Source organism: Miniopterus schreibersii (assembly GCF_964146895.1).
Source record: "Miniopterus schreibersii genome assembly, chromosome: 1".
NCBI lineage: Eukaryota > Metazoa > Chordata > Mammalia > Chiroptera > Miniopteridae > Miniopterus > Miniopterus schreibersii.
Window position 1 is genome coordinate 44,004,356 of NC_138101.1, and position 26,974 is coordinate 44,031,329.

Sequence of the window (26,974 nt, forward strand, 5' to 3'; positions counted from 1 at the left end):
ATTTCCTCCCTAAGGTAAGTGATAATTAAAATTACCTTGCCTTTAAAAAAAAAAAAAAAAAAAAAAGGCATGATGTTCCTCATTGAGACGTGCTTAACTAATTCTCAGCCTAGTAAATGAGATGGTAATTTCCATCTTGTCATGGTAACCTGGAATCCTGGCCATGGAAACTGAAGGCGTGATTGCTGTCCTTACGGAAAGAGATGAAAGTTGAATGGGTCAGTTTCTACGGACAGAATCTTTACCTTACACAGAGACCTTTATAAAGCAGTTCTGCTGTCATGCCTTTGTCCGTGGCCTGAAAATAGGTAAATCATGAAAAGAAGTTTGTTACACTTGAGAAAGTTACACATGTAACAGGTACATAAAATGCCTGGAGTACCTACAGTATTGAATTGCCTACCAGATTCTAAGTATCTTAAGAGTTGAGAGCCTTGTTTTGTTTCTGTATCCATTACATAGTAACTTGGTTTTGCTCAGAGTTACCCTGTTAGGCCATGAATCATGGATATATGCCTGTTGAGCTCTAGCATGTTAGGGAGCGCAGACTAGGTTAGATTACTCTTATTGCCCGGCCTTTTTGGTAAGAATTTCCAGGAAGGTAAGGAAGATAGGAACCGTCTCAACTGCTCCCCAGCCAGACTTCACGGGATCTGGAATGGCATTCAGGATATTACAGAAGTGCAAGCAGTGTCCGTTGTCTGTTTCCATTCACCATTTTATGCCCAGCACCTACGCCTGTCACATAGTTAATGCTCAGGTATTATTAATGAATGAATTTCAGATCCTAAGCTCTACTGTGTCTGCCTGCTCTCTTTCTCCTATATTCCCAGCTAATGGTCTGTCAGCAGCATCTGTGATTTACCTAAAGCCGTTGCTGCCTCCTGACTTCTGCCTATTCCACTTCTCTCTGTATATCTTTTCTTACGCCATGGCCATATGTGAAGGTTGTATCTCTCACTCAAACCGCCAGAGAGAGGAGCTCTGACAGAGAGGCCACTGCCCAGGATGGAGCACTGTCCCAGGGCGTCATGATTAGGCCTTTGCTCAGGGGACTGGCCCTGGTTGAGTTAGTGACCCGTGGTCGCTAGGTATGAAGTATTGCTTGCTCATCAGAGGAATGTGGTGACGCAGACACTTAGAATATTATTCCCATAATAATTAGGGTCTCGTCGGTATTCATTCAGCCATGTCGCCGGCCAGATCCTGAGGCCTGGGAGAACACCACAGCGGCTAGTCCATTGTCGTGTTCCCAGACCTTGGCACGGAGCTTGGTACATAGTAAGCAGTGGAAAAATACTGGCTGAATGAAGGCTGAAAGAAGAGGAAATACTTTGATCGTCCATGTATCCGGGGCCCAGTGGGAAAGGTTAAAAAGGAAGGCAAACATACTTGAACCACTCATCCTCTAAGTGAATCATTGTCGTCAGTGGCAAACCACATAAGGCTGCTAATTAGAGAAAGCTCAGATCCAGAAAAACTCCTACTTCACTTTTGCATTATGTTGGAAAACAATGAGTAATATGGAACTTCTCATTGGTAAGGGGCCTTTGCCATCACAGTGGGAGACTTGCCTCAAGGCTGTAAATCCCAAAGTTATTTTTCCCCCCATGGAATTGTCCCCATCCTAATAGGCATCATAGGAGTCTTTTAGAAGAGAAACTTTTCCTAGGATTTGTTGGAAGGGCTGTAACATATTAGCATGTTGAAATTGAGCTGGAAATCTAATTGGGAGGTTTTCCAGATTAAAAATAAAAAAGACTTTCCTATGGATAATGTTCTTTGATTCCTACTTCCCTTTTTCCAACATCACATATTCGGTCACTAGCACCACCTCCAGTGACCAGGGTAGGGTGGGGTCTTCCTCATTGCAGACTATTTTTGACTCAACATAAGAATTAGAATTAAGGAGAATTTTGCTTGGTTTTATTATGAAGGTCCGGCTAGTTTTTCTTGGGTCTCACCGTTTGATTAGCATAGTGGTACGAGGTGCCTGCCACCCTGCTCTGCACGTATTAGGGTCTGTAAACACTTAATGACTTGAATTACCAATGTGAATTAATAAGGCCAGCGTTGCAGGTCATTTAGCATAATTCAGTTTCACTGTCACAGACATCACCCTGAAATTGGGAGACCTATCTAACAAATGTTTGCCACCTTGACTCCAGCTGACTAGGGGGAAAGAAAATGGCGATAATATAGAAGATTCACACAAATTCATAACTATAACTGGAAAATATTAGGCAGGTGGTTTTTTCTGTAATAGGAAAGGCAGGATGCTTTGTTGGCTCAGTGTAGGTGTTAGCGTCACGCAGACTTGGGTTAGAAGCCTGGCTCTGCCACTTCACAGTGCGACTTCAGACAAGGTGCCGGAACCTTACCTAAGTGTTGGTGCCCTGGCTGGAAAGCGGAGGAACCAGGACCAGCCGACTGTTTCTTGGAGGGTTGTAACAGCCTTTCAGTGAGGTCATGCTTTGGAAGCTCTTGCCACAGGGCCTGGCACAAAGTCAGCGCTCGGTCACTTAGCTGAGCTTGTGATTATTCCTGTTACTGTCAACAGTGTTGTTTTGAAAAATGTAATTCTTTTTGACAATATTACATGGTATCAGATAATTCAGTATAAATGGAATAAATCTTTTTTTTTTTCCTAGTAAAAGGAACTTAGTAATATAATTTTTTTAGGTAACAGTTTTACACACCAACAGTTAGGAGAGGAAGAGAGATACTTTATTGCCTTTGTAATGTACAGACTGACCACAGGCAAGCTTACAGCTTGTTTCTCTATCCAGAGCTAAAGAAGAGTATCTTGATCTGTAAGTTCAAGATTTTTTCTGGTAAATAGTTTCTAAAATTTATTAAGACATTTCTAGGGAGGTATTCAGTAAATCACACATAGAAAGAACAAACTATCTTTTCGTGGAGGGATTTCTGGTGATAGTGACTTTTTTGGAAGTTTCACAAACATGATGAAAAGCTCCCGATGACGCGAACTGCTATCTGAGGGGCACTGACACATTCTGTGATTGCTCTCTCGTGGCCATAGGTGAGACGGGCATCGGAAAATCCACGTTAATGGACACTTTATTCAATACCAAATTTGAAAGCGACCCAGCTACTCACAATGAACCAGGTGTCCGGTTAAAAGCCAGAAGTTACGAGCTTCAGGAAAGCAACGTCCGGCTGAAGTTAACCATCGTGGACACCGTGGGATTTGGAGACCAGATCAATAAAGATGACAGGTATATCTTGGGATTTTGTGGGGATGTAAATGGATGAAGCGATAGCAGGACCCATCCCCGTTAAATTCAAAGGCTAAATGTTCACTGATTATGGGGGTTGGTCCAACTCTTATCACCTAAAAGATGAGACATTCTTGTCCTGAGAAATTTTCTTAGAGTGAAGTCAGCTAGTGTAATTGATTCCCGCTAGTGTAAACAGAGAAGGGATGTGTTAGAAGGAATATAAGCTAATTTGGGACATTTTTCCAGGAGGGCCATGGGACCAGGTTTGGGGGATTTCCCATCAGGAAAATCAATCTAGAGAAACAGACAGTTAGCAGAAACCCCTGCCACCAACCACCTTGGACAGTTTTGGCACTTGTGACCCTGGGGCCAGGTCTCTAGAACCTCCACCACGTCTGTCCCAGGTAACCAAATACCTCCTCCATCGCGTGCAAGAAGAACCCTTTTCCCCGTGTGGCTTCTGCCTTGGGTTGCTCCTGGAACCCAAAGTGAAGAAAAAAATTTCATGAAAGATTTGTTGAGAAAATCTTAAGTTTCTGGTTTACTATTTTAAATACTACATTTTATCTCAAAAGAAGTTTGAGAAAGTTAAAATAAAACTGTCCCAGGCCCAAAGATGATTCCAGAAGGGGGGCTTCCAGAGACATTTTTGAGCGGTGACAGCATTGTGGAAATGAAACGCTAAGTCAATAACTTCTGGTGTGTTTGCTTAGGGCTCAGACGCTTCATTGGTACCAGGGTTTTTTCTGTTTGTTTTTTTATTCAAAACTTTATATAATATACATGTGTTTTGTAAAAAGGAACTTGAACTATTTTTATCTAGAAATGTGTATTGCTGAGATATACAGGGTGGGTTTAAGTAGGTTTACAGTTTGTATAGAAAATAATACAATGATTAATAAATAATAATACGAGAATAAACTGCGTTTCACGTACTCACAATTGTCAACCCACTTTTGCCCACCCTGTATTTTAACTGTCTCTAATATATATGAGCACCATGATAGTGACAGAGAAATTCCTAATTCATTATGTAGCTGAGCACTGAGCTCTAGTTCACCTACAGAGCAATTTAAATGCTCTTTAGTAAACATTGTCCTGTAACAACAGGAGAAATTGTTAGAGAGAGAGATTGTATTTTCCATCTGGTCGGAAGGGACTATCTGTACATTGTGTTGGGGTGGGAGACGGCCGAGCTCGGACCCTGACGCTGAGCAGTTGCTCTTAATGTCCGACCTCAGTGCCACGGCATGGCGGGGAGCCACTGCCCGGGGCTGCCTGCGGTGCCAGGCGGGACGGAGGAGGAGGAGGGCCTGGCCACGAGGGGAGCACGGGCGCAGGGCGGGAGCCGGGCACGGCGGGGTCACTGTGCAGTCACAGCGCACACGAGACCGACGCGCATCTCCGCATCCCCGCATCCCCGGCCTGCGCGGCCTCCCCCGGGGTTAGAGAGAGCGTGTGCGCGTGTGTGCGCGCCCCGTTTAGAAGGCCGCATCTGGGCCTTTTCGGGACCCCTTTGTGCGGGCACGAGAGCCCCCCCAGCGTCTTGCTGCCCCGCTCAGAGCCTCGGTGCCTCCGCTGCATCCCTGCCTCTGCCCTGCCCGGGACCCTCCCTCGGGCCGGGTTCGCACTGACCGGCACAGACCAGCGCGGCCAGTGAAACTCCTGTCCTCATGATTGCAGCCGGAGGCCTCTTTAAGAAAGTATCTGACTCATTTGGGCCAAATAGTAGTTTCCAAGGAGATTTAGAAGAGAGGAAGTGTGATATTAACCTAACCTAGATACCAAATATTTTTTTCTTCAGAAGTTTCTTGACAGCTGTTGCATAACCTCTTTAAACGGATTTAGAACCCTGTGCCCCAGGAGGCAGTATTGACACTATTGATCATAAACCAGAGGACTGTTGTTTAAAATAGTTACTCCGATGGGCCCTGCGTCCACCCAAACATTGTGAGTGGGATGTGCATTTTTGCACTGATATGTAACCATATGGTGAGGGAAGTGCTGTTTGTTTAAGCCCATGATTATTTTACTAGTTTGGGGATTAGGCAAGCTTTTCTGCCATTGATGCAAGACTTCAAGAATGTCCCAGTTTATTTACATAGGCTTCGGACGTGTCAGCATTCCTGCACCGTTATCTGCCTGGGACCAGGCTAGCTAGAAGGAGGCAGGAAGAGAGATCGGGTAAGGTTTCCTGTTATGTTCAAGAGCGTGATTAACTCTGCGCAGGGGAAGGGCTTCCTCGTTTCGCTGTCTGTCGTCTTCAGAGAAGAAGGGGAGGGGTCTGGAGAGAAGGGAAACCAGGTTTTGCTGTGGAGCTGGAAAGCCACTGGTTAGCCCTGCGTTTGGGAGATGGGAGACACACGGCCACTGGCTTATTAACTGTAATGATCGTCAAGCCCTGAAAAGCCCAGATGCTCGAAATTCACTTAGAACCCTCAAACTCACCGTCTTCGCCGGGGTTATAAAAATGGAACCGAAGTAGCCTGTGTGGCCTTTGAATTCTTTTTTTTTCCTTCACACTTTCTGGTGGAGATAGTTGAGGGATAAGGGAAGTTGACTTTGGCGAACAGCAAGATAGAGAAAAATACATGGTGGGCGTTCGGTCACATACAGAGCGGAGGGTCAGTCCCTGAACGATGGCACTGGCTGGTTTCGGACGATCGGTGTGTGGCTTGGGGAGACCGAAACATTGTATACATATTTCTTCCATCGGCTTCAGGGTTTCTGATGGCTGGAGGTGTGTGACAAATGAGTGGTGGGTGACCGAATATCGCGGTGCCATAAAAGGCGCTAGGTGGAAATGGACGGGCCAGATAGGGTTTGCCCGCCCCTCCCCCATTTCCTCCGATTTAGATGGCTACAATCCAGAGAAGTCAGAATTGGCCAGACAGAATATAAATAGGTGTCCTTTCTATAAGAATGGAAACTAGCAAAAGGCAAAATAGGGGTTAAGTGTCCCTGCCTTTGTGGCTGAATGCTGGTAGCGGAAGTGGACGGAGTGGGAGAGGGCAGGGGGTCCGTGGGAAGGGTTGTGAACGGGCGTAGAGCCACTTGGGACTGTTCCATCAACATCGTTACACCTTCAGCCTGAGGAACGGCGATTTTGGTAACGAGGTCCCCTGGAGTGCGCTTTCTGTTCGCTTGTCATGACCCCCACGGTGGATGGGCTCTCGCGTTGGAGGCAGGAGGGGCTCTCGGGTGGATCCCTGGTGGCCGGCGTGGCCGGCGTGTGGGTGGAGGGACCGTGCCCTGTGCTGAGGAACACGGGGAAGTGTGGGGCTGGGGACATTGGACTCACTGAGTCAGAAGAGCACAGGGACATACCTGGTAAGCAGTTGGATGGATGGGCCTGAAGCTCAGGTGAAGGACCGGGGCTGGAAGCAGAGATTTGTGAATCATCAGGTGGATGGCAAGTGAAACACAGGAGGAGGAGTTGTGGTTTTCCAGGGGGACCAGGTAGAGGGCAAGAAGGAGACAGAAAGATTGTCCAGGACTCCGAAACGGGAAGCCAGGGGAGGCCTGAGATGTAAGGGGACAGCACATTTCTTTGGCTGTATTGAATCCAGGGCAGGACGCATTCCTCACTTGAAAAGAAGAGAGAGGCTGCCTTCCTTGGTCTGGGAGGATCAGAATTAAAGCCAGAGGCTAACAGGGAAATTAATAGAAAGCAGAACAGACTTGGACAGCTGCTGGGGAGGAGGTGCTGAGAAGCACATCAGGAAGTGGGGAGACAGAAAGGAGCAACTGCTGTGAGCCGCTTTTCCTCTCCTTGGGGCTGAGAGGGCTGGGGAGCACCCTGACTCCCCAAGCACGGGCCTCAGCGTCAGGAGACCGAAAGATCGGGCCCTGGACTGACAGGGCATCGCGGCCCTTGTTGGAGGGGCCTGGCCCGCGTCCCGACCGAGGGGCCATGAGCTCTGTAGCAGAGCAGTTGCCAGGGAACCGGGTGATAGTCAAGTTCTCCCCCCGACCCCCGTCTCTTAAAAAAGTCAGGCTTGCTTTTCTCTTATTTGTTGTTTATTATATTACCGTGAAGTAGTTATGGCTTACTTTTATGTGCTAGTCCTTTATATACATTAGCTCAGTTATTTGTCACAGTAGCTCTCTGATATGTCTGAGGAAACTGAGACCCAGAGAGATTCAGTAACTTGCCCAAAGTCACACAGCTGGTGAGCTGTAGAGCGAGGTTGTGGCCTTAGGTGGTCTGGCTCGAGTCCATGCTTCTAACCGCCATTCTATATGACTATCTTATAATAATGATGATGATTACTCTTGTTCTGTAACGCCTGCCAGTATTTTAAAATTGGAAAACAGAGGACTCTTATCTTAAAACCTGCTCGTTGGAATTTTGCCTGCCGTGAGTTAGGACTTTATCTTATTGCTGAGGCGCAGACTACTTTTCTTTTTAAACCTCTAGAGATTGGTCTGCTTACAAAGAAACAAGGGTTTGCGATAGGTTTCTAAGGGAAAATGTCATCAAAAAGCTTTTCTCTGACGGCTTTGGTTTGAGTCATAAATATGTTTGGTTTCCTGTTTTGTTTTTATTTGTTTGTTTTTGTTTTTCACTTAAGGCGTCTGCGGTCAAATTCACTATAAAAGATTTGTAGTTCCCTTTTAGGATTTCCGTTAATTTATAGTCCTGGGATTCAGTGTTGGAAGGTTTTTCTGTTTCTTGAAGCTTAAATCATTGCTCAGCATCGTAGTAAGTTTGGGGAGAATTAACCTGTTGTTTTCCCACTAGCCCGCTCTCATTGCTGCTGACTAACTTCCCCTGGGAGACCTGAAAGGGTTCATGGCTTATCCACAGTGACCTAATGTACCACTTACTCCCCGGAGAGCATGTGATTTATTCAAGATGTATTTCCAGTGTGCTTTTAATGATTGTGTTTATGATCAGTTAATAGAATCGTACATAATAATCCCCCCAAAAGGATTTGAGTTATGGTTTGGTGAGGACAGAGGGTTATATATTTTATCTTCAAATCATAAAATTTAGAGTTGGAAAGAATCTACAAGATCATAGTGGCCGAGGCACTTCACTTGATAGCTGAAATCACGGAATGTGCACAGGGCTTTAGGAGAGCATGGAGAACCCCTTACCTCTGGGGGACCGGGCAGAGGGCCAGGGAAGAGCTCCCAGTAGGAGGTGCTGCCGTATCCTGGCATCACAGGCCAGTTTTACTTCGTGCACCAGTGTCAGTCGGTTGGTGCAGGCTGTCCAGATCACTTTGTTGGGACAGGTTTGGAGGCTCAGTTTTGCCCTCAGAGGAAAGAATGCCACGACCTCTTAGCTCCATCTTTGTGCGTTGCATGGGGAAATGACCACATGCTTCGCATGTTTATAATCTCTGTTTTAGAGGATGGACGTTAGCCAGGAAAATAACAGCAAGAAGGCTGTCCCAGGTAGAGGGGCTGGCGTGAGCAAAGGCATGCAGGCAGGGCTTGCACATGGCTGGGCCAGACGTGATGAACCGGGGAGGCATGGGACAGAGGAGCCTGGAGAGATGTTCAGGGACCACAAGGCGGAAGGCCTGGGATGCCGGGAGCTTGGGCTTTAGCGCTCGGGGAAGGAGGAGCCGTTGAAGACATTCCTGGAGCCCTGTGCCACGCTGACTGTGAGAGGCGCGTGACTAGAGACATGCTGATTGAAAATGTGTTTTAGAAAACCTTCTTCTGCGTTCTAGCTACAAGCCGATAGTGGAATATATCGATGCCCAGTTTGAGGCCTACTTGCAAGAGGAATTGAAGATCAAACGTTCTCTCTTCAACTACCACGACACCAGGATCCACGCGTGCCTCTACTTCATTGCCCCTACTGGACACTCACTGAAGTCCCTGGACCTGGTCACCATGAAGAAGCTGGACAGTAAGGTACTCACCGCCCGTCCGCTATCCTCCACTCTCCTGTCACATCACCTTTATCCCAAGGCCACAATTTATTCTCTGACTTCAGTGTAATTTGGTTTTCTGTTTTGTTTTAAAGACTTTTTTTTTTTAAGACCAGTTTTAGATTCATAGCAAAATTAAGAGTGAGGTACAGAGATTTCCCATGCATCCCCCACCAGAGTGGTCCATTTGTTACAACTGATGAACTGCATCGATACATCGTAATCCCCAAAGTCCATTGTTTACCTTAAGGCTCAGTCTCGGTGTACATTGTGTGGGTTTGAACAAATGTGTAATGACATGTATCCATTGTTATAGTATCCTACACAGTAGTTTCACTGCCCTGAAAACCCCTGTGCTCTGCCTATTCCTCCCTCTCTCCTCAACCCCATAATTTGTGTTTTCTGGTTTACAGAACCGTAGGGTTGAACAATGTCAGAAAAATGCTTCAGAACTTCTCTAGATGTTAGGAGAAAACAAAACAAAACAAAGCCATGTAGCTTTGTTAAAAGTATTTGGGGAATTACTTAGTGGAGACAGGAAAATGGTTTAGAAAGGGTTAAGTTTAGGGAGATTGAAACATTAACTCATGATTTGTTTATTTCCTTAAAAACTTTCCCTAAATTTCTTAAAAGGTTTGGCTTTAATTTGAAGTTTAGAATGAAAAAAAAGAAGTTACTTTTTTTATCTTAAATGCGATAACGGTCCAGCTTCTTAGATTTTGAAACTGAGTTGCACCCATGTGTTCAAAAGAAGTAAAGTCTTAGTTTCAGTTTGACCCCTGAGCTTTCCACACTGACAGCCTCTCTCTTTCACAACATTTGAAGGAAGGGACTGATGAGTTTGATAACATTTAGTGATCTGCTTTTCAGTTAATTTAATTTTTCATTTTGAGATAAATGGAAGATAAATACATTTCTGAAATAAATCAGCAGCAAAGGGGAACAACTAAAATTTCTTTTTAAAAAAAAAATAACGTTTTTTACTGATTTTAAAGAGAGAGGAAGGGAGAGAGAGAAATATCTACAGGCTTCCTCCTGCACACCCCTCACTGGGATCGAGCCCGCAACTCGGGCAGGTGCCCTGACAGGGAATCGAACCCACGACCTCTTGGTGCCCAGGACGACTCTCAGCCAACTGAGCCACACCGGTCAGGGCAGCAGTAGCATCTTACTGAAACCTCTGTACCTACCAGGGAGTGGAAGAAAGTTAATCTTAAAAATGAATTTTTAAGAATGTGTGCGGTGGGCAGTGCTGCCGGAAGCGGGAGAGGCCTGTCCCACCTCGGGGCGGGGCTTGCACGCAGGACAGCCTTGGCCCCGGCCTGGGCTCTCTGCCACTGTGGTCAAGCTCTGAGCGCTCCCTGGCCTCTGTGACCAGGGCTCTGAAAGCGAGCCCGGCCTCTGGCCCTAGGTCTCCGTCTGGCATGAAGGGGTAATGTGATAGAAGCTGACTTTCAGAAGAACTAGTTGGTGTGATTTTGAAAAATTTTAAAGTAGGAGAAATCATGTTTGCTTTGGTTAATACTCAGGTGCACCCCTCCCAGCAGTTCTCAGAGTATCAGGAGAAGGGAAGGATGTTACCCTGCATAGAGCTGAATATTCCACTGTTCAAACTACCCAAAACTGTATTATTACACTGATAGGAACATGCAAAAATCAATTTCCTAAAGGAGCTGGGAGGGGCCTAAAAGGAGTGGTTGGTTATTGAAAGAATAGCTTCTGCGTTATCGCCGCTGGTCATAGAGCAACACTTCCTTTCATGCTGTGCAGAAGCTTGAGGTGGCCCAGAGAGGAAATGACAGGGGGCCTTGCAGTGCCGATGGGGGGGAGTAGAAGTGTTTGCAGATGGAACCAAAAGGTCATCCCCGTGTCTTCTTAATTTTGCACCTCAGTCAAAAGTCCTGTTTTCAATATCCTCTCTATTTTTTAAGTCAAGTTTTACAATTTCTGTTTCTCTGTTTACTATGTTTTATTCATTTGACTTAATTATTTTTCTTACTTTGGAATTGTGCAAAAATGGATGCGTCTGTTTCATAGGTGAACATCATTCCAATAATTGCAAAAGCTGACACCATCGCCAAGAACGAGTTGCACAAATTCAAGAGTAAGATCATGAGCGAACTCGTCAGCAATGGAGTCCAGATATATCAGTTCCCCACAGATGAAGAAACGGTGGCAGAGATTAATGCAACAATGAGCGTAAGTCCTCACGTGAGAAAGCACCAGCCAGTGATTTCCTGGAGGCTTTTCTTGGTGTCAGCATGGTAGGGCGGCCGGGACGCTGGCCTGGGAATCTGGCGTCTTCAGTGTGGCCCGGTTCTACCACTGGTTCAAGTAACTTAACCACTGTGCTGCTCAGTTTTCCCACCTGTCAAACGGGCGAGTTAAACAAGGTGATCTCAGAATTCCTCCCACTCTACCAGTTATGATTTTTACAGCAAATCTGTGGGAAGGGGGCGCCAGCCCAGCACCACTTCGCACAGCAGCTTAGAGGAAGCGGATCTCTGCCTGCTTGTGCCAGGTTGGCAGAAACGTGTCCACCTGCCTCACGTTTGCTTCTGAGATTGGGTCCTGCCTTCCCCCCCTTTTTTTACTTTCCCCACCCTTTCCTGAATCATTAGGTAAACCGGCAGTGGAGGGTGTAATTTCCACATCACCGGGGGAAACTGGTCAGGAGATTAATGATTGAAGCCTCAGCATCTAGGTGTGCCTGTGGCATAATCTCTCCTGGCAAAGCCCATCCGGCGGGCGACGGCCCCATCCGCCCGCTGCCCTGTGTCTCTGAGCCACAATGAGTATGTATCTGTTTCCATCTGGGAATGCGTAACTTCGGGAAAAGCAGCATTCTTTGTGGATGCCCAGTAATGGTCTTCGGAATTCTTAAAATTGTAGGTTCCCTTCAGTGAAATGTAATTAGAAGGTACCAAATAGCTTGCCCTCACCTGAGTACATGCCGAAAATGGATTCTGACATGTGCCAGTGGCAGCGGAAGTCAGTCTGAATTTTCAGATTTGTGGAAGGTGGAAGTCTGTTCTACTTTCATTAGGAGATCTGATCATGAAAAATTGTGTCTAATCATGTCATTGTTAAATGTACTAATGACACTTTTAAAAAATTCATAGCTTTACTGTGATATAATTGATATACTGTACAGTTCAGTTTCCTAGTATATTCACAGACTTGTGCAGCCAATGCCACAAACAATTTTAGAACATTTTCTTCACCCCGAAAAGATGTTCTGTACCTTTTAGCTGTCAATTCTCTAACCATCCCAGCCATAGGCAACTGCTAACCCACTTTCTGGACTCTGGATTTGCCAGTTCTGAACATTTTATATAAAGGGAGCCAGGCTGAGGTCTGTCTAGGGGATGAAATGACTTGGTCAAACCATGAAGCGAACAGCAGGCCGGAGGTTTCAACCCCGCCTAGCCGGTCCCCTGTTACGTTTGTCATCAAGCACTTTGGAAGCAAATGTAACTTTCTTCCTCTCTGGCGCTGTTATTGTATGAATTTAAAATTTAGGCATGTCATTAATGCAGAGGTGGTCCAGCTTCACTCTGCCCCGTTCTGGCCACGCTGACCGTTGTGTGACCCGCTCTCGCTGTCACCCTCCTGTGGCCGGGAGAGTGAAGGCTCTGGAAGAACCTGGAGGGCAGATCCTTCCTGGGAAGCAGGCACGGGGTGTGTGACAGGAAGGTTGCCATAAGGGGGAATGACTGGACTTATTCAGAAGACTGAACCAAAACTAATGGGCGGAAGAGCAGGGAGGGGCTTGGGCCCATGTGCAGTTTGACCGTCGGCACCACCGCCACACAACAGGCACCTGACCAACTTGGCGGGATTCCTGCGCTGATCCCACGGAGTGTTACGTAAGGTCTCTCCTGCCTCTCAGATTCTCTGGTTCTGGGTGGGAGAGCTTCATGGTTCTAGTAGCACCTGACATTTTTGGTATGTAGGGAGCATTTACTACGTACCAGGTGCTGTTTGAGGCTTTCCATTTAATCTTTGCAATAATCCCCCGGGAGGTACTGTTATTTCTTTCTCTCCTAAGGGAAGCATCAGCCATGCACCTGAGGTCGCACAGCTCTCGGCAGCAGAGGCAGGATTTGAACCCAGGAGCTTCAGTCTAGAGCCAGCAGCCTCGCCTTCATGCTCGCTGCCACCAGGCAGAGCGCTGTGCTTGTTCAGGCGCTGTCCAGGGCTCCGCCTGCGATGCCACTTGTTCCTCCTGCCGTGGAACTGCAATTGGGTGTCAGTGTGGGATTCAGGAAGGAACATGAATGAATATCATCTGATTTTCTCTTTATATCCCTTCCTCTTCTTTCAAATCATTTTGCACAGTCATAAAATTAAATTTCTGTTAACTTTTTTGGCAAGAAAATACCCATGGACCTTTTCTCTCTTTCTCTATCAGATTGAAAGTAGTAAAGATCTTTGCCATTCCCAAATTCACGTGGCTCTTTATCAGGAAATTTTCTTTTCAGTCTTCATTGCAAACCATTCCTGGTGATGAAGTCCCATGTGCTGCCTGGAGGAAGCGCTTTCCTTGGTGGTTACAGCAATTGTGGCCGGAAGGATCCTGTGTCTCCTCAGCTTCGGGGAACACATTTCAGTTCCAGACTTGGAGTTTGAGAAAGAGACATGCTTTCTTTCCTTCCTACGCAGTGTGAGACAAACTAGAAATATAAATATCTTGAGCAGCAGAAAAAAAATACCACTTGGGCAGCCTGGGCAGAGGGTTACACCAAGCTCTCTGTGGGAGAGGACTTGGCTTTAAAACATTCTTCCTTTCTCAGCTTATCTGCAGTGGAAGAACAGTGGATCAGGGAACCCTAAATAATAATTCCCAGGGCAGCCACTTTAAGTGTTCTTATTCCTACATGCTAATAGAAAAAAGATAGAATTACTGTTTCCTCCCAGAATGTAGCCATAGCTTCCAAATAAGCCAGCGTGGATCAGCCAGTTGTCTTGAACACCCTCTGCTTGAGATACTTCTGGGTGCAAGGCCCGGGCCAGTACTTTGGGCGATGGTGTATTTCTAGCTTGAATTCTGTGCAGTAGTCAGCTATCTAAAGCAGTGCTGTTGAACAGAAATATAACAAGAACCACACAAGTAATTTAAAATTTTTTAGTAGCCACATTGAAAAAAGTGAAAAGAAACATGAAATTAATTTTATAACTTATTTAACCCAGTATACCCAACATATTATCATTTTAACATGTATAAAAATAAAAATCATTAATGAGGCATTTTTGAAGCAAGTCTTTGAAATCCACTATATGTGGATGCACACCTACTTACTCCTAACATACTTGGAAGTTTTTAAAATATAAGTACCAAAAAGATAATTTTCTTTTAATACTTGCATCTGCACTGACAAAACTGGTTCTCCTCTTTTTAGAAGATTTGCATTTGAAACAAAGTGAAATTCAGTTTCTTGATCCCACAAGCCCCATTTCAAATGCTCAAGAGCCACATACTTTAGTGGCTACTGTACTGGCAGCTTGTGTGTAAACTTTACTGTATAGTTGCAAAGACCCGCGCGGTTTCCCCTTGGGTGTAGCTCTCAGATATTCAGAGTGGGTGTGGGGGGCGTGGGGTGCACGAAGCCCCCGGACTGCAGTGCCGCTCCCTCTTCCACCCTCCCGGCCTCTTACCTCTGAGCAGAGGCCTGTGGAAGCGGGGGAGTGTAGAGGCGGCTGGGAAACCAGGCCTTGCCGGAGCTGGGCAGGGTCCCTATAGCAGATCCCTGGATACGTCCTTTTGTTCAACATCATTTTGTTATAACTTTGATGAGTGAAAAAAAATGGATTCTCGGCCAAGGCCACTGTCTGTGTGGGGTTGTCGCGTCCTCCCCTGGTCTGCGTGGGCTTTCTCCGGGGACTCCGGTTTCCCCCACATCCCAAAGACGTGCGTGTTGGGTGAACCCGCGTGTGCCTGCGCTGTCCCCTCGGGGTGTGGGTGTGGGTGTGGGTGCCCCTGGGGTGGAAGGGCGGGCGTCCTGTCCGGGGAGGGCCCCTCCCGTGCTCTGAGCTGCCTGGAGAGGCTCTGCCACCCTCGACCATGGACTGGAATCAGCAGGTTGGGAAATAGTGACCTTCCTTGTTTCTATGAATCTTTCTTAGCTGTGTGTAGCTCACACGTTTTTCCATGATTAGAAGGGTTTTGGATCTTTAGAAGTTCGGGGATGTTTCCGTGACCAGAGATATGCCATAGGAACTTAACTGTTGCTATCAATTGGACTGTAGCGGACGACGCGAGGACTCACTGCGCGCACTCTCTGTCCTTGTGTTGCTGGCAGGTCCACCTGCCGTTTGCGGTGGTCGGCAGCACCGAAGAGGTGAAGATCGGCAACAAGACAGCCAAGGCCAGGCAGTACCCGTGGGGAGTGGTGCAGGGTACGTGTGCGTCGCGGGGGCTCTTCCCTCTAACCCCGTGGTGACCGGCCGCGTGCTTGGGGGGTCCTTAGTCGAGGGCGGGCGGAAGGGAGCGGCAGGGCTGTGCACCTGGCAGCTGTGGAGGCGAGGAAGAAACGGTGACCAGGTAGGACAGTGGGGACAGTGGAGAGACGTGGCCGCAAAGCCCTGGTGCCCATGAGGCAGCCCCGAAAGAATGGAGGCTTGTGCGGGAAATTCAGTATAAGCTCCTGATAGAAGGGACTTCTTCCCTGGAGCCTCAGCCGGTTTCATCAGTGAAGTATAAGAAGGCCACCAAGAGTTTCTTGCGAACAAGAGAAGACTCGTTTCTCTGTACTTGTTCATCCCTGGGAGCAGTCCTCCGGTTAAACGCTATCTCGGTAAACACCTGAGAGTTAGGAGAACGCCTGGCCTAGGCTTGGCACTGGGAGACAGGACCACAGTCTAACCTGAAGAAGCTTCCATGTGCCACTTGGATGGCCAAGGACTGTCACCGGCCTTGTGTGCTTGAAGCAGGGTGGCCACTGCTGCAGATTCAGCAGATGGCTCTAGAAAGCCCCATCATTGGTTTGAAATATGTGAGTCCCCTGTTGCCTTTGTTCTGAGTAAAGGCAGTAAATCTGTAAGGAGAAGAAACAACACCTTTGATATCCTAGGAAAATTATAAATGTTATGAATCTTACCAATTTCTCTACAAGAAAATTTTCTTCATAGTGCTGTCGATAAATTAAAGGAGGTGGTATATAAAAATAGGCCCCTCTTTCAGGCCAGAGGCCATGGTGTTTGAGTATCTGCCACCTCTGTGTGAGCCAAGCCGTGCCTCTGTCTACAAAGCCAGTCTCAGTGCCTCCCTGGCAGAACTGTCAGAAGGGTGAAGACAGTATTCGCCACCGAGCAGGCTCTCCTGTCATCCGTGTCCCGGTCAGTGTCAGAAGCCTTGTCTCCATTGGGAAAGTAGGTGGGTCAATAAAGGTCTCCAGGTGGCTCCGAGACCTCTGAGATTTCAGGAGCGATGGTGACACCACCTTGGGAACATCACCTCCGATTTTCGGTGACGTTGTTACTGATGGCAGCCCCGCCCTCCGCTTCCCCTCCCCCGTCTCTTGCAGTTGAGAACGAAAACCACTGTGATTTTGTGAAGCTCCGGGAGATGCTGATCCGCGTGAACATGGAGGACTTGCGGGAACAGACTCACACCCGCCACTACGAGTTGTACCGACGCTGTAAGCTTGAGGAGATGGGGTTCAAGGACACCGACCCTGACAGCAAGCCCTTCAGGTACGGGGCCGCCTAGCAGTCCGGTGTTCCCAGGTCGGGGGAAGGTGGCGTCGGTGCAGCGCAGAGGTGCTGGTTGGATCGAACCGTCGGGAGGGAAGCACCTGGTGGGGGCGGATTAATCTGTTGCCAGGCATGGTGGTGACCACTTCATCTGCCTCATCTCAACCACGGGGATAGTTGATGTCATTATCATCAAACTCATTTTACAGATGAGGAAACGGGCACCGAAAGTGTAAATAACCTGCCCGAGGTCCTACAGGTAGGAGGTGAAGGGGGTGAGCCTTGAACCCCTGCTCCTAATCGTTACACTCACAGAGGCCCGGAGCCTGGTCTGGGCACTTACAAAGGTGTGGCTCATTCATGAGTTTGCCGCGTTCATTTTTGCCAGATAGGTTTGACTTCCCAAGGCTCACTCTTTTTAAAAAACAATAAAAATGTTTTTATTGATTTTAGAGAGAGAGGGAGAGAGAGGAACATCGATGTGAAAGAGAAACATCAATCGGCTGCCTCCTGCACCCCCCCCACACACACACACACACACTGAGGATCGAGCCCGCAACCCGGGCCTGTGCCCTGACCGTAATTGAACTGCGATCTCCTGGATCCTAGGTCGATGCTCAGCTGCTGGGCCACGCTGGCTGGGCTTCACAGTTTCTTAATATAGGTGCGAGGTGTGTCTGGGCTCAGTGTCTTTACTGACTGGGGGCCACGGGTCGTGGAAAAAGACTGTTTTCCTCGTCTTTTGTGGCCAGCCCCATAACTCACACTCTGACACCTGGCGCTGGCTGGACTCCATAGCGTCGGACTCCATCCCCCTGGGTCTGAGCTGCCATTGCGGCACTAGGGGTTCGTTTTTCTTGCTGTAGAGGTAGTTTGGTCAAGTTGGGCTCGGCTGGAACCGTGCTCTGTGGAATGCTGTGAGCACGTGTGAGAACATTGGTGAGAACAAATGGAGACCCCAACAGAAGGCTTCTAACCACGAAGTTAGCCTCTGGCATCGTTTAGTCCCACCCTGGGGGCTTGTAAAACTCATTCTTCAGCCACATGAAAGGCCACTTTCTGAGTCAAGGTGGAGAACGCCTTTCTGTGAACAAGTTAGGCAACTGAGCCTCGAAATGCACTGACCAGAAAATAGTCCCTACGAAGTCAGGCCTGCTGTGTGGGTTTGAAACCTGATAAAAATGTTTTTTTTTGTAGGCGATGATGCTACCTTTATTTTTCCATGGAGTTTGTTGGTTTGTTTTTCCATGCATAGAGGTAGAACAAAAAAACCGCAATAAAATCGAACTCATTTGCCCTCTGCCTCATTCAGATCCAGGCCGTGCTGAAGAGCTTGGCGAAGAGTCAGCAGTCTGGGTTCAAGTCTCGGCCCTGCCGTTACTCAGTTCCTCAACCTGTCTGGGCCTCAGTTTCCTCATCTGTAAAACAAGGAGCGGGGCTAAACCGGGACAGTCAGATTTAGTAAAAGGACTTTTTATGCGATAGGCCAGGTAGTAACCCAACCAGAGCTTTATACTGGACCCATGGCCCCACTTCCCCCCTTCTGGCTGGTATTTGGGGTAGAGGGAAGGGACTGGTCTTGTCCCTGCTTTCTCCTGAGACACCATTGCCCTTTGCCCAACAGTGTCTGTCTGAACCAGCCCTTCCTCATCTCAGAGTACCACCTTCTCCTGGACTCAACCTGTCAGGCCACAGAAAGTGCTCAGTTATCACCATTCTCTCCAGAGATCACAGTTTTCGGGCCCGTGAGACACATTGTTTGAAAGAGTGTGCAGGCCTCGGCTCTGCAGCCGAGCAGTGCAGTGCAGCGGGCGGAGGTCCCCCCTGAGCCAGGCGGCCTGGGTGCAGATCCCGCCCATCACGTCCTCATTGTGTGAACCAAACAGGTTACTAAACACTCTGTGCCCAGATTTTTCCATCTCTAAAGTGGGAGGTGATGATAATGCCCACCTTATTGGGTGGTTGTAGGATTGATGAAGCCCCGCATCTGTATTACCCCATAAACGGTGGTGTGTGTTACACCCTGGCCTGCCCTCCACTGGCTGGTTCCGGAGATTGTGACCCGTTGGGAGAGAATCATGCTGTGTAAATTGTTAGAATGAAGAGCGAACTGAAATGTCTGTATTCATTGTCCCTTCCCTCGACTTCCAGGAATAAAACCTGCCTCTACCAAGGGCTGTTAGGAGAAAAACAAGAAGACAAAATCCTTAGTTTCAAATCAGCCTAAAGCCTTATGAAAAATTGTACATTTCTCACTTAGAAAGGGTGTTAATAACTGCAATTAAAAATTAAGTTGAAAGAGCTAAAAATTGCAAAAGATATGGTCACTTTAGGTGTCTGAGTGGATAGTGTAGAACCAGTTCCTTCTGCACTGGTTTTCACTGGTTGGGAGCATGGGTGAGGGTTTCTGGGGTCTCCTTTCCATCTCAGTTGGCAGAGGTTCCTGGGGAATAATGTTCTGTGAATGATGTGGTGGTTCTGAGTCATTTCTTAATCATTTACTGTAGTGACTCCCTTGGAATAAGGTTCTATGATTTCTTTGTGATATGTTCCTGATCATTTCCAATGTCAGACTTCAAAAGGCTGGTTGATATCCTAGGATACAGCGATCTAATAAGGAGCGTTGATCGAGCCCCTTTTCCTGTTCCCGCCCAGGATGTCAAACCTGCTACCAGGCTCTTGGCTGAGGCCACCTGCCCGCAGCAGCGTGGCTCCTTAGTCTTTGTCTAGCACACGGGATTTCCAACTTTGGGTTGCAACCTTTACTCTAAAATACGTTCTACATTATGTTCCGGGGTACACATTTGATGAAGCAATACTTATTGTTTGTACTGCGCTCTGGTATTTTCTAGCCTATTCCCTTAAACTTTTTCTTTGAACATATTGGTTAGGACCCGCAGTTGGGTCATGAACCATAGTTTGAAAATGTATCTCCAGAAACTGGAGCATAAGGCAGGTTGTGGCTGGGACTAGATGAGCAGAGTCATCTTCAGAGCTCTCAGAATTCTGAGTAGCATTGCCCAGAGGACGTTCTCTCTGGATTATTTTCAAAAAGTTTCCAGGATTGAACAACTTTGGGTAGCTCTAAGTCAATCAACTTAAATGGGTTTTTTACTGAAGGACTTTTCAGAGCCTTTAAGATAAGTAGTGGGCCCAGCTGGTGTGGTTCAGTGGTTGAGCGTCACCCCATGAACCAACAGGTCACCGGTTCAGTCCCTGGTCAGGGCACATACCTGGGTTGTGGGCTCAATTCCCAGTAGGGGGCGTGCAGGAGGCAGCCAATCGGTGATTCTCTCTCATTGATGTTTCTATCCCTCTCCCTCTTTCTCTAAGATCAATAAAAATATAGTCAAGAGAAAAAAAAAGAGATAAGCAGTGGATCACAAACTGGTTACATCACATTACTTGGGGAGCATTTAAAAGCTTCAGATTATTTTGCCTTAGCCTGACATCCTGAGGCAGCATCTTGGAGGGGGTGGGGGTTAGGAAACAGTTTAGAAAATTCCAGTGAAATGCGCAGGTGGTCCTGATGTGCCGCGAGGTTGGGAGCCACTGCGCTGTGACTCTCCTAAAGGGCGATCTCATGTAGCATTTTCTCTTTACTCTTTTGACTTGGAAACCCCTCTGTTTAAGGTCTCTTGAATTAGTGATCTCTGGAACACACACTGGGAAGTGCTTCTTGGTAGCCTTTTTATTAAAGGTATCCCACTGCTTGTGAGAAAGAAAGAGGGAGATGTATTCACTATCCTAAAGTCATCAAAAGCCGAATTTTCCCTCTAAATTTCATAGCAGGGACAAGCCATCCTTTGCCTTCAGCAATTCAGATCCAAGTAACGGTGATGAAGTGTTTATTGGAAGCCAACAGCGTCAAATTCATGAATTATTTTGTCATTCTATTACCAACACATTTCTGTATCTCTGTGGCTATACATCTTAAACTTTCAAGTCCAAATATCACTATTACTATTAGTCAACATTAATATTGGCCAAACTTGGTTTAGTCTCATAAGATAATGTGAAAGCTAAATATACCTCTAGAGATTGAAAACAAAGGATTGTGCACTAGCAGGGAGTGTTGATCCTCTTGAGGGCAGGAGAACTTACTTTTAATCAGCCAATAAAAGCGCTGATTATAGAAGCAGAAATAACACTGATTAAGACAAATTGTTTAGTTCTTTGTATATCTACATGCATGTGCACTCCCACCACCTGGATGTCCCCTTTCTCCTTCTAAAGGCCAAGTGTGAATGCTGGGGTGGCTCTGCATGGTGCCCGGTGCTGGCCAGTGTGGAGTCATGAATTTGGCCCATGAGTAAAGGTGGATAATCCTGCAGGCTCATGTTACTGTGACAACTCTTGTTCCAGGGAAACTGCAAGGGAGAGATAGCAATAGCACCTTATAAAATACCAGCAAATGCTCCTCTCTCTGCACGGGGATGGGTGTGTGTTTTTTCCAAAGGTGATACTTCTGTAAATATATTTGTTCTGACTTAGAGATCAAGCTGAGTCGTGGCATTCAATTTAAAATTTGGGCCTCTAAGCTCTGTGGGAGGAGGGTGCGGTTTAAAATAAAAATAAAATTCCTCCCTGTTCTATTATAATTGGTAACTCAACTTTAAAAGTAGCAAGTTTGTGAAATACCTTTAGATATACTATGTCTGTTTAGATGGTTCACCGAGTCTATTTTCTAAACTGGGGACTGGAGGGAGATGAGTGGGGGAGTGTAGTATTTGTTAAGAACTGAGTGCTTTACTCACTTTGCCCCCATTTATCCCCATAATCACATCCCTGGAGGGTAAGTGCTTCTGTATCCACATCTTACAGGGGGAGCATTGAGGCTTAGAGGCTGTGCCCTTGCCAAGAGCAGTTAGTAAGTTGCGATGGCCAGAATCCAAACCTTGACCTGTCTGGCTCTAGAACCCGTGCATTTCTCTCCGGACACCACACCACCTCCTTCTCCCAAAAGCCTTAATCATATCTTCCATGCCCACCGGGTATGCTGATCTGGAAGATACCTGCCAGCCCAGCCCAGGCTTTCCCCGTGTGAACACGTGTGGGATAACACTAGGCCAGTCAGAGACAGCCCATGAGTGCTGCCCTGTGCTTATTGACTCATCTCTGCTCTTGACGCACTTGTCTTTCTGACCATGGTGTAACTAAAAAGAAGAGGGTGCCATTTTCTGTGTCTTTGACAGGGTAAGTGGCAGCCTTATCTGTTTTTTGGAAGAGGGTGGGTAGAAATTCTAGAAACTGAAATGTCTTATGCAATTTCATGACCCTGCCCTTGTTTGTGACTCTTGAATAGTCTTCAGGAGACGTACGAAGCCAAAAGGAATGAGTTTCTGGGAGAACTTCAGAAGAAAGAAGAAGAGATGAGACAAATGTTTGTAATGAGAGTGAAGGAGAAAGAAGCTGAACTTAAAGAGGCTGAGAAGGAGGTGAGCCACCTGTCGTTCCTTTTCCCAGCGAGAGAAACAAGCAAGGTGTTTTACTAGCGCTTCACGTTTTATGGGACTTCATGCTGTTGTAAGTGCTTTCTACATGCATTTTATCACATGCATGGTGTACTGACCTAGTAAGAAAAGTAGTTCAGATACTCTTATCCCCATTTTACAGATGATAAAACTGAGAGTTATAAAGGTTAAGCGATTTATGCAGTCATATACCTAGTTAGTAGCAAAGCTGAAACTAAAACTCAATCTTAGGTCTCCAGACCTGGTCCCATTCTCTTTGTGCCTCCGTATTTCCTCGGTATAGAAGTCGAAATATGAGATTTGAGATTCTGGGACTATTATTATTATCTTAGTCTATCAGCTACATCAGAGAGCTGAGCGGTGGGTGCCCTTCGGCACTGATAGGTGCTGGTCTCCACAGGCCGAGCCTGGGCTCAGCTTCCCCCTTTGCCGGCAGGCACTCTCTGCTCCAGCATCCCTTTGGCTCCTCTCATTCCCCAGGCCCAGGCCAAATTAACTGTGTCCTAGACGTCCCCATGGGTTTCTGCTCCAACACCCACCCGCTGAGGGAGAGAGAGTGCGTGTGAAATACGTTTCCTTCTGATGATAGTGAGCGCCTCTGGTGCTTGACGATAGTGCAGATACATTGCAAATACATTTACAAATGAAGCTGTCTAAATAATTTTCTCACCATCCCCTTTTTCTTTATCTCAATGAAGACGACAGAACCTTAGAGGTTATTTCAATAGCTAAGGGCTCGACACAGTTTTGCGGCAGACAGGAAACTTGGGCCTTACCTGCTGTTGGCTCTAAGCACCGAGAGGCTGCGGGTGAAGGCCTGGAATTGCTAGTGAGACTCCGTCCTCCTTCCCTCCTTCCGCTTGTTTCCGCCTGGCCATAATTTGCAAAATTCAGTTTGTCAGGGGCCAGGAATTTCTCAGCGTAGCCCTGCGGTCGCCGTGTCTCTCAGTAAATGTACCTTTTACGTTACGTAGAGAACTCCTCTTACCCCTCGGGCGAATGTACTAGGAGCGTGGGTCGTTTCTCTCCTTCCTCATGCTTCTCCCGGGCATGTGGGCCCCGCTTAGCCCCGGCCAGGCGGGCGAGGAGCGCCGGGGGCTTCGAGCCGGCGCTGCTCCGCTCCTTGCAGGCGCGTGGTTCCCAGCAGGTGCCCGCGCCTCCTGCCCGCGCGCCGCGCGCCCGTCACACGCCTGTCACGGCAGCCATACGCCTGTCACACACCCGTCACACGCCTGTCACGCCCGCCACATGCCTGCCACACCCCTGCCACACGCCCACCACACACCCATCACACGCCTGTCACGGCAGCCACACACCTGTCACACACCCACCACATGCCTGTCACACGCTCGTCACACCCACCACACGCCTGTCACACACCCGCCACGCACCTGTCACGCCCGCCACGCGCCTGTCACACACCCACCACATGCCTGTCACACGCCTGTCACACACCCACCACACGCCCGTCGCATGGCTGTCACACACCTGTCACACACCTGTGGCACGCCTATCACACACCTGTGACACACCTGTCACATGCCTGTCATGCCCGCCACACGCTTGTCACACCCGCCACATGCCCGTCACACACCTGCCACACGCCCACCACACTCCTGTCACGCCCGCCACACGCCTGCCACACACCCGTCACACGCCTGTCACGCACCTGTCACGCCCGCCACACGCCCGTCACACGCCCGTCCTCTCCTCCCCGCAGCTCCACGAGAAGTTCGACCTCCTGAAGCGGACGCACCAGGAAGAGAAGAAGAAGGTGGAGGACAAGAAGAAGGAGCTGGAGGAGGAGGTGAGCAGCTTCCAGAAGAAGAAGGCGGCGGCCCAGCTGCTGCAGACGCAGGCCCAGCAGGCGGGCGCCCAGCCCAAGAAGGACAAAGACAAGAAAAAGTAAGCGGGCGCCGGCCGCCTCTCCTCTTGCATGTCCCCGCTTTCCCGCTTGCAGACGGAAGCGTCTGTCCCCAGAAAGACCGAGGCCGGTGCTTTCTCTGCCGCGCGGGGCCGGTGGCGAAGGCCCCTGAGTGCTCGTAAGGGCGCCCGGCGCTCGTCCCTGACCTGGCCGCCCGCCGAGCGCGGGGATCCGGGAGGACTCCGGCCGGGCGTCCCGCGTCAGGGTGTGTGTTTGCTCTTCCCGGCCCGCACGGCGAGGCCCGATGGGCCGGTCGTCGTTCCCCAGATGAACGCTCTGGAAGAACTGCTAGTGGCGTTGTTAGTATTCCTCTACATTCCACAAGATGATGAATTGCTTTATTATGGAAATGGGGGCACAGTCCCATCCAGCAAGGGACGCCCCCACCTCCCCTCAAGACGCACCTGTGCCCACGCACCACACGCCTTTTAAATACGGCTTTGGTGTAATGTGCCAAAGGGCCAGACCCCGCCCGTGTTGGTCACTCCCCGTGACTGCCCAGCGGCAGGCGGCCGTCCCTGCCACCCTCCGGTCACTTGGAGCTGTAGGTCAAACCCCTGCAGGCATCTGCCGTTTGGCAGGAAGCAGTGGGCAGTGAGCCTTGAGGGAAGGCCGTGTGGCGGCTGATGGCGCGCCGTGGGCGCCCTGCTTGGCGTGGGCAGTGCTCTTCGGGCAGGCAGCCTAAAACAGCTCAGAGCCTGCTCAGGATTCTTTTTTTCCCCTTTTTTTAATATGTCTTTATTGGTATCAGAGGGGGAGAGAGATAGAAACGTCAGTGAGGAGTAAGCCGTCGACCGGCTGCCCCCTGCGTGCGCTCGGTCCTTGGGAAGAGGCTGACAGCTAAGTAACGAGAAAAGTGGTGGTACCCGAGCAGGCAAAGACACTTTTTAAAAATACAGAAGACCAGACTGAGTCTGCGCAGTAGTTGAGACCTACCAGAGGGATTGTTCCCTGAGTCTTGGTGAACAAACAGACTCACCCTTGATGAATCGTGTTAAGTTGCCTGTGGTAGAAATCAAAATGTGCTGCTACAGGGACACCCGGATAGAATTTTAAATTATACTGTGCAAACCACAAGCTGGGAGACAGCAGAAAGCGCGTCAGGAGAGCACAGGAGCAGGCACGTTATTCTAAGCAATGGAAAGTCGTTGGTAGAGGTGAGGTGTGATTTTAATGGGATTGGTACAGACCCAAGTGATGAAATGACTCCAAGGGCTTAAAAATTTGTTATGCTAGATGAGTTCTGAGAGTAACAACTGCCTCGATTATAACCCAGTTCAAGAAAGCACTGTAGCTACACACAGTGGCCGAGTGTCGGTCACCAATGGTGACATTCCCCGTGCAGTCAGAGTGCAGCGACTCCTGGAGGGAAGACAAACGGAAAGCCGTTTGGCACCATGCCCTTGTTGATCCAAACTCACCCAAGATAAAAATAGGTATGGGGTGTGTGTGGGGGGGGGTCTGTGTGTGTGTGTGTGTGTGTCTGTGTGTCTGTGTCTACATTTATGGGCATGAATGAGAGAGAACAAGCTATGACTCACAGCTTCAGAAACCCAAAGTTAGGGTTTTCTTATCCTGAAGCACTAACATACGTAAAGGTATATATTTTAGAACTAAAAACGTTTATAAACGACCAGCAATGTTCTAAGGGTAATTCACGTATACTGGATGTGCCTTTAAGCAATAAAAATTCCAAGAACTGATTAGTATTGTGCCTCCATTGAAAAAAATATATATATAGTTAGTAACAGACTTCCCAGTGTAGGGAGGTTTTTCCTTGCCCTGTTGAACATTTTAGGTTAGATTCCCATCCTTGGACCTTAGCAATGTGTGATGCTTTCAAGTTACGTGAAGTATGTGTAAATTCTATTTTAGCCTTATTTATATATCTCACTAATTATTCATGGAGTTAGACTTAATTTGGTGCACAATAGTCACCAGGTTTTGTGTCTGACAACGGCACGTATTTTTAGGTAATTTCCAGGCTCCTCCCTTTCCCACATTTTACCATTTGAACAGTGAAATCAACTGCCAGTTGGAGTGTAAAAGTTAAAAAAACACACAAAACCCAACCAAAAAAAAGCAGCGCTCCTCTTCCTGCAGTGGAGCGCTTTGGTTAGAGAGGACCACAGAAAGACAGTGGCCGGGCAATGGAACGGGATGGAAGGCTCTCCTCGCGCAGAGATGCTGGAGTCACCACGCAGGCCCCGCAGGCGCTGGCTTTGTTCAGGGAGAAAACAAAAAAAGAGATGTTTATTTATTCACCTGCTGTGTTTCCACCTCGGAGCCTAACTTAGTTTTTTTTTAATAGTTCTAAATTCTGTTTTTTCTATTTTAATGACATGCTCCCTTTTTAACGTAGGTAAAGCTTTATACTTCTCCTTGACCTGTAGTGGCTTGAGATCCTATAACATTTCCTAAGATTACAGACAAAGTAAACTAACCCTGGCACTGCCATTAGCTGGACCCCACCTCCTGCCGCCTCTGGCCACCAAGTCACTTTCCTTGTTTGCGGCTACACCACAGGGTGGGACTGCCCGACGGTAAGTTGCCGAGTGGACAGTGTTCATCTTTCCTGAGAACTTTGCACAACCGCCGGCAGGCATTTGCTGGTTAAGATACATCCATCCCAAAATAAGTTTTTAAATTCCATCATTTTAAAACTGTACCTGGCATCTGATAACTATAGTTTATACGATCATCCATTCTTTTTTTTTATTTTATTGATTCTTGCTGAGGAATGAAGTT

The 26,974-nt window shown here is 47.9% G+C and overlaps 1 protein-coding gene across 2 annotated transcripts in view; it reads left to right on the forward strand.

Moving 5' to 3' along the window:
• SEPTIN11 (septin 11) overlaps positions 1–26,974 on the forward strand; it is an 82,166-nt gene that overhangs the window by 49,872 nt on the left and 5,320 nt on the right. For both annotated transcript variants that reach the window (XM_081149058.1, XM_081149057.1), the window contains exons 3-9: positions 3,044–3,239; positions 8,930–9,116; positions 11,171–11,332; positions 15,436–15,532; positions 16,660–16,828; positions 22,134–22,266; positions 24,023–24,207. In XM_081149058.1, coding sequence (XP_081005184.1) covers positions 3,044–3,239; positions 8,930–9,116; positions 11,171–11,332; positions 15,436–15,532; positions 16,660–16,828; positions 22,134–22,266; positions 24,023–24,207 — 1,129 coding nt within the window. The remainder of the gene's footprint in view (positions 1–3,043; positions 3,240–8,929; positions 9,117–11,170; positions 11,333–15,435; positions 15,533–16,659; positions 16,829–22,133; positions 22,267–24,022; positions 24,208–26,974) is intronic.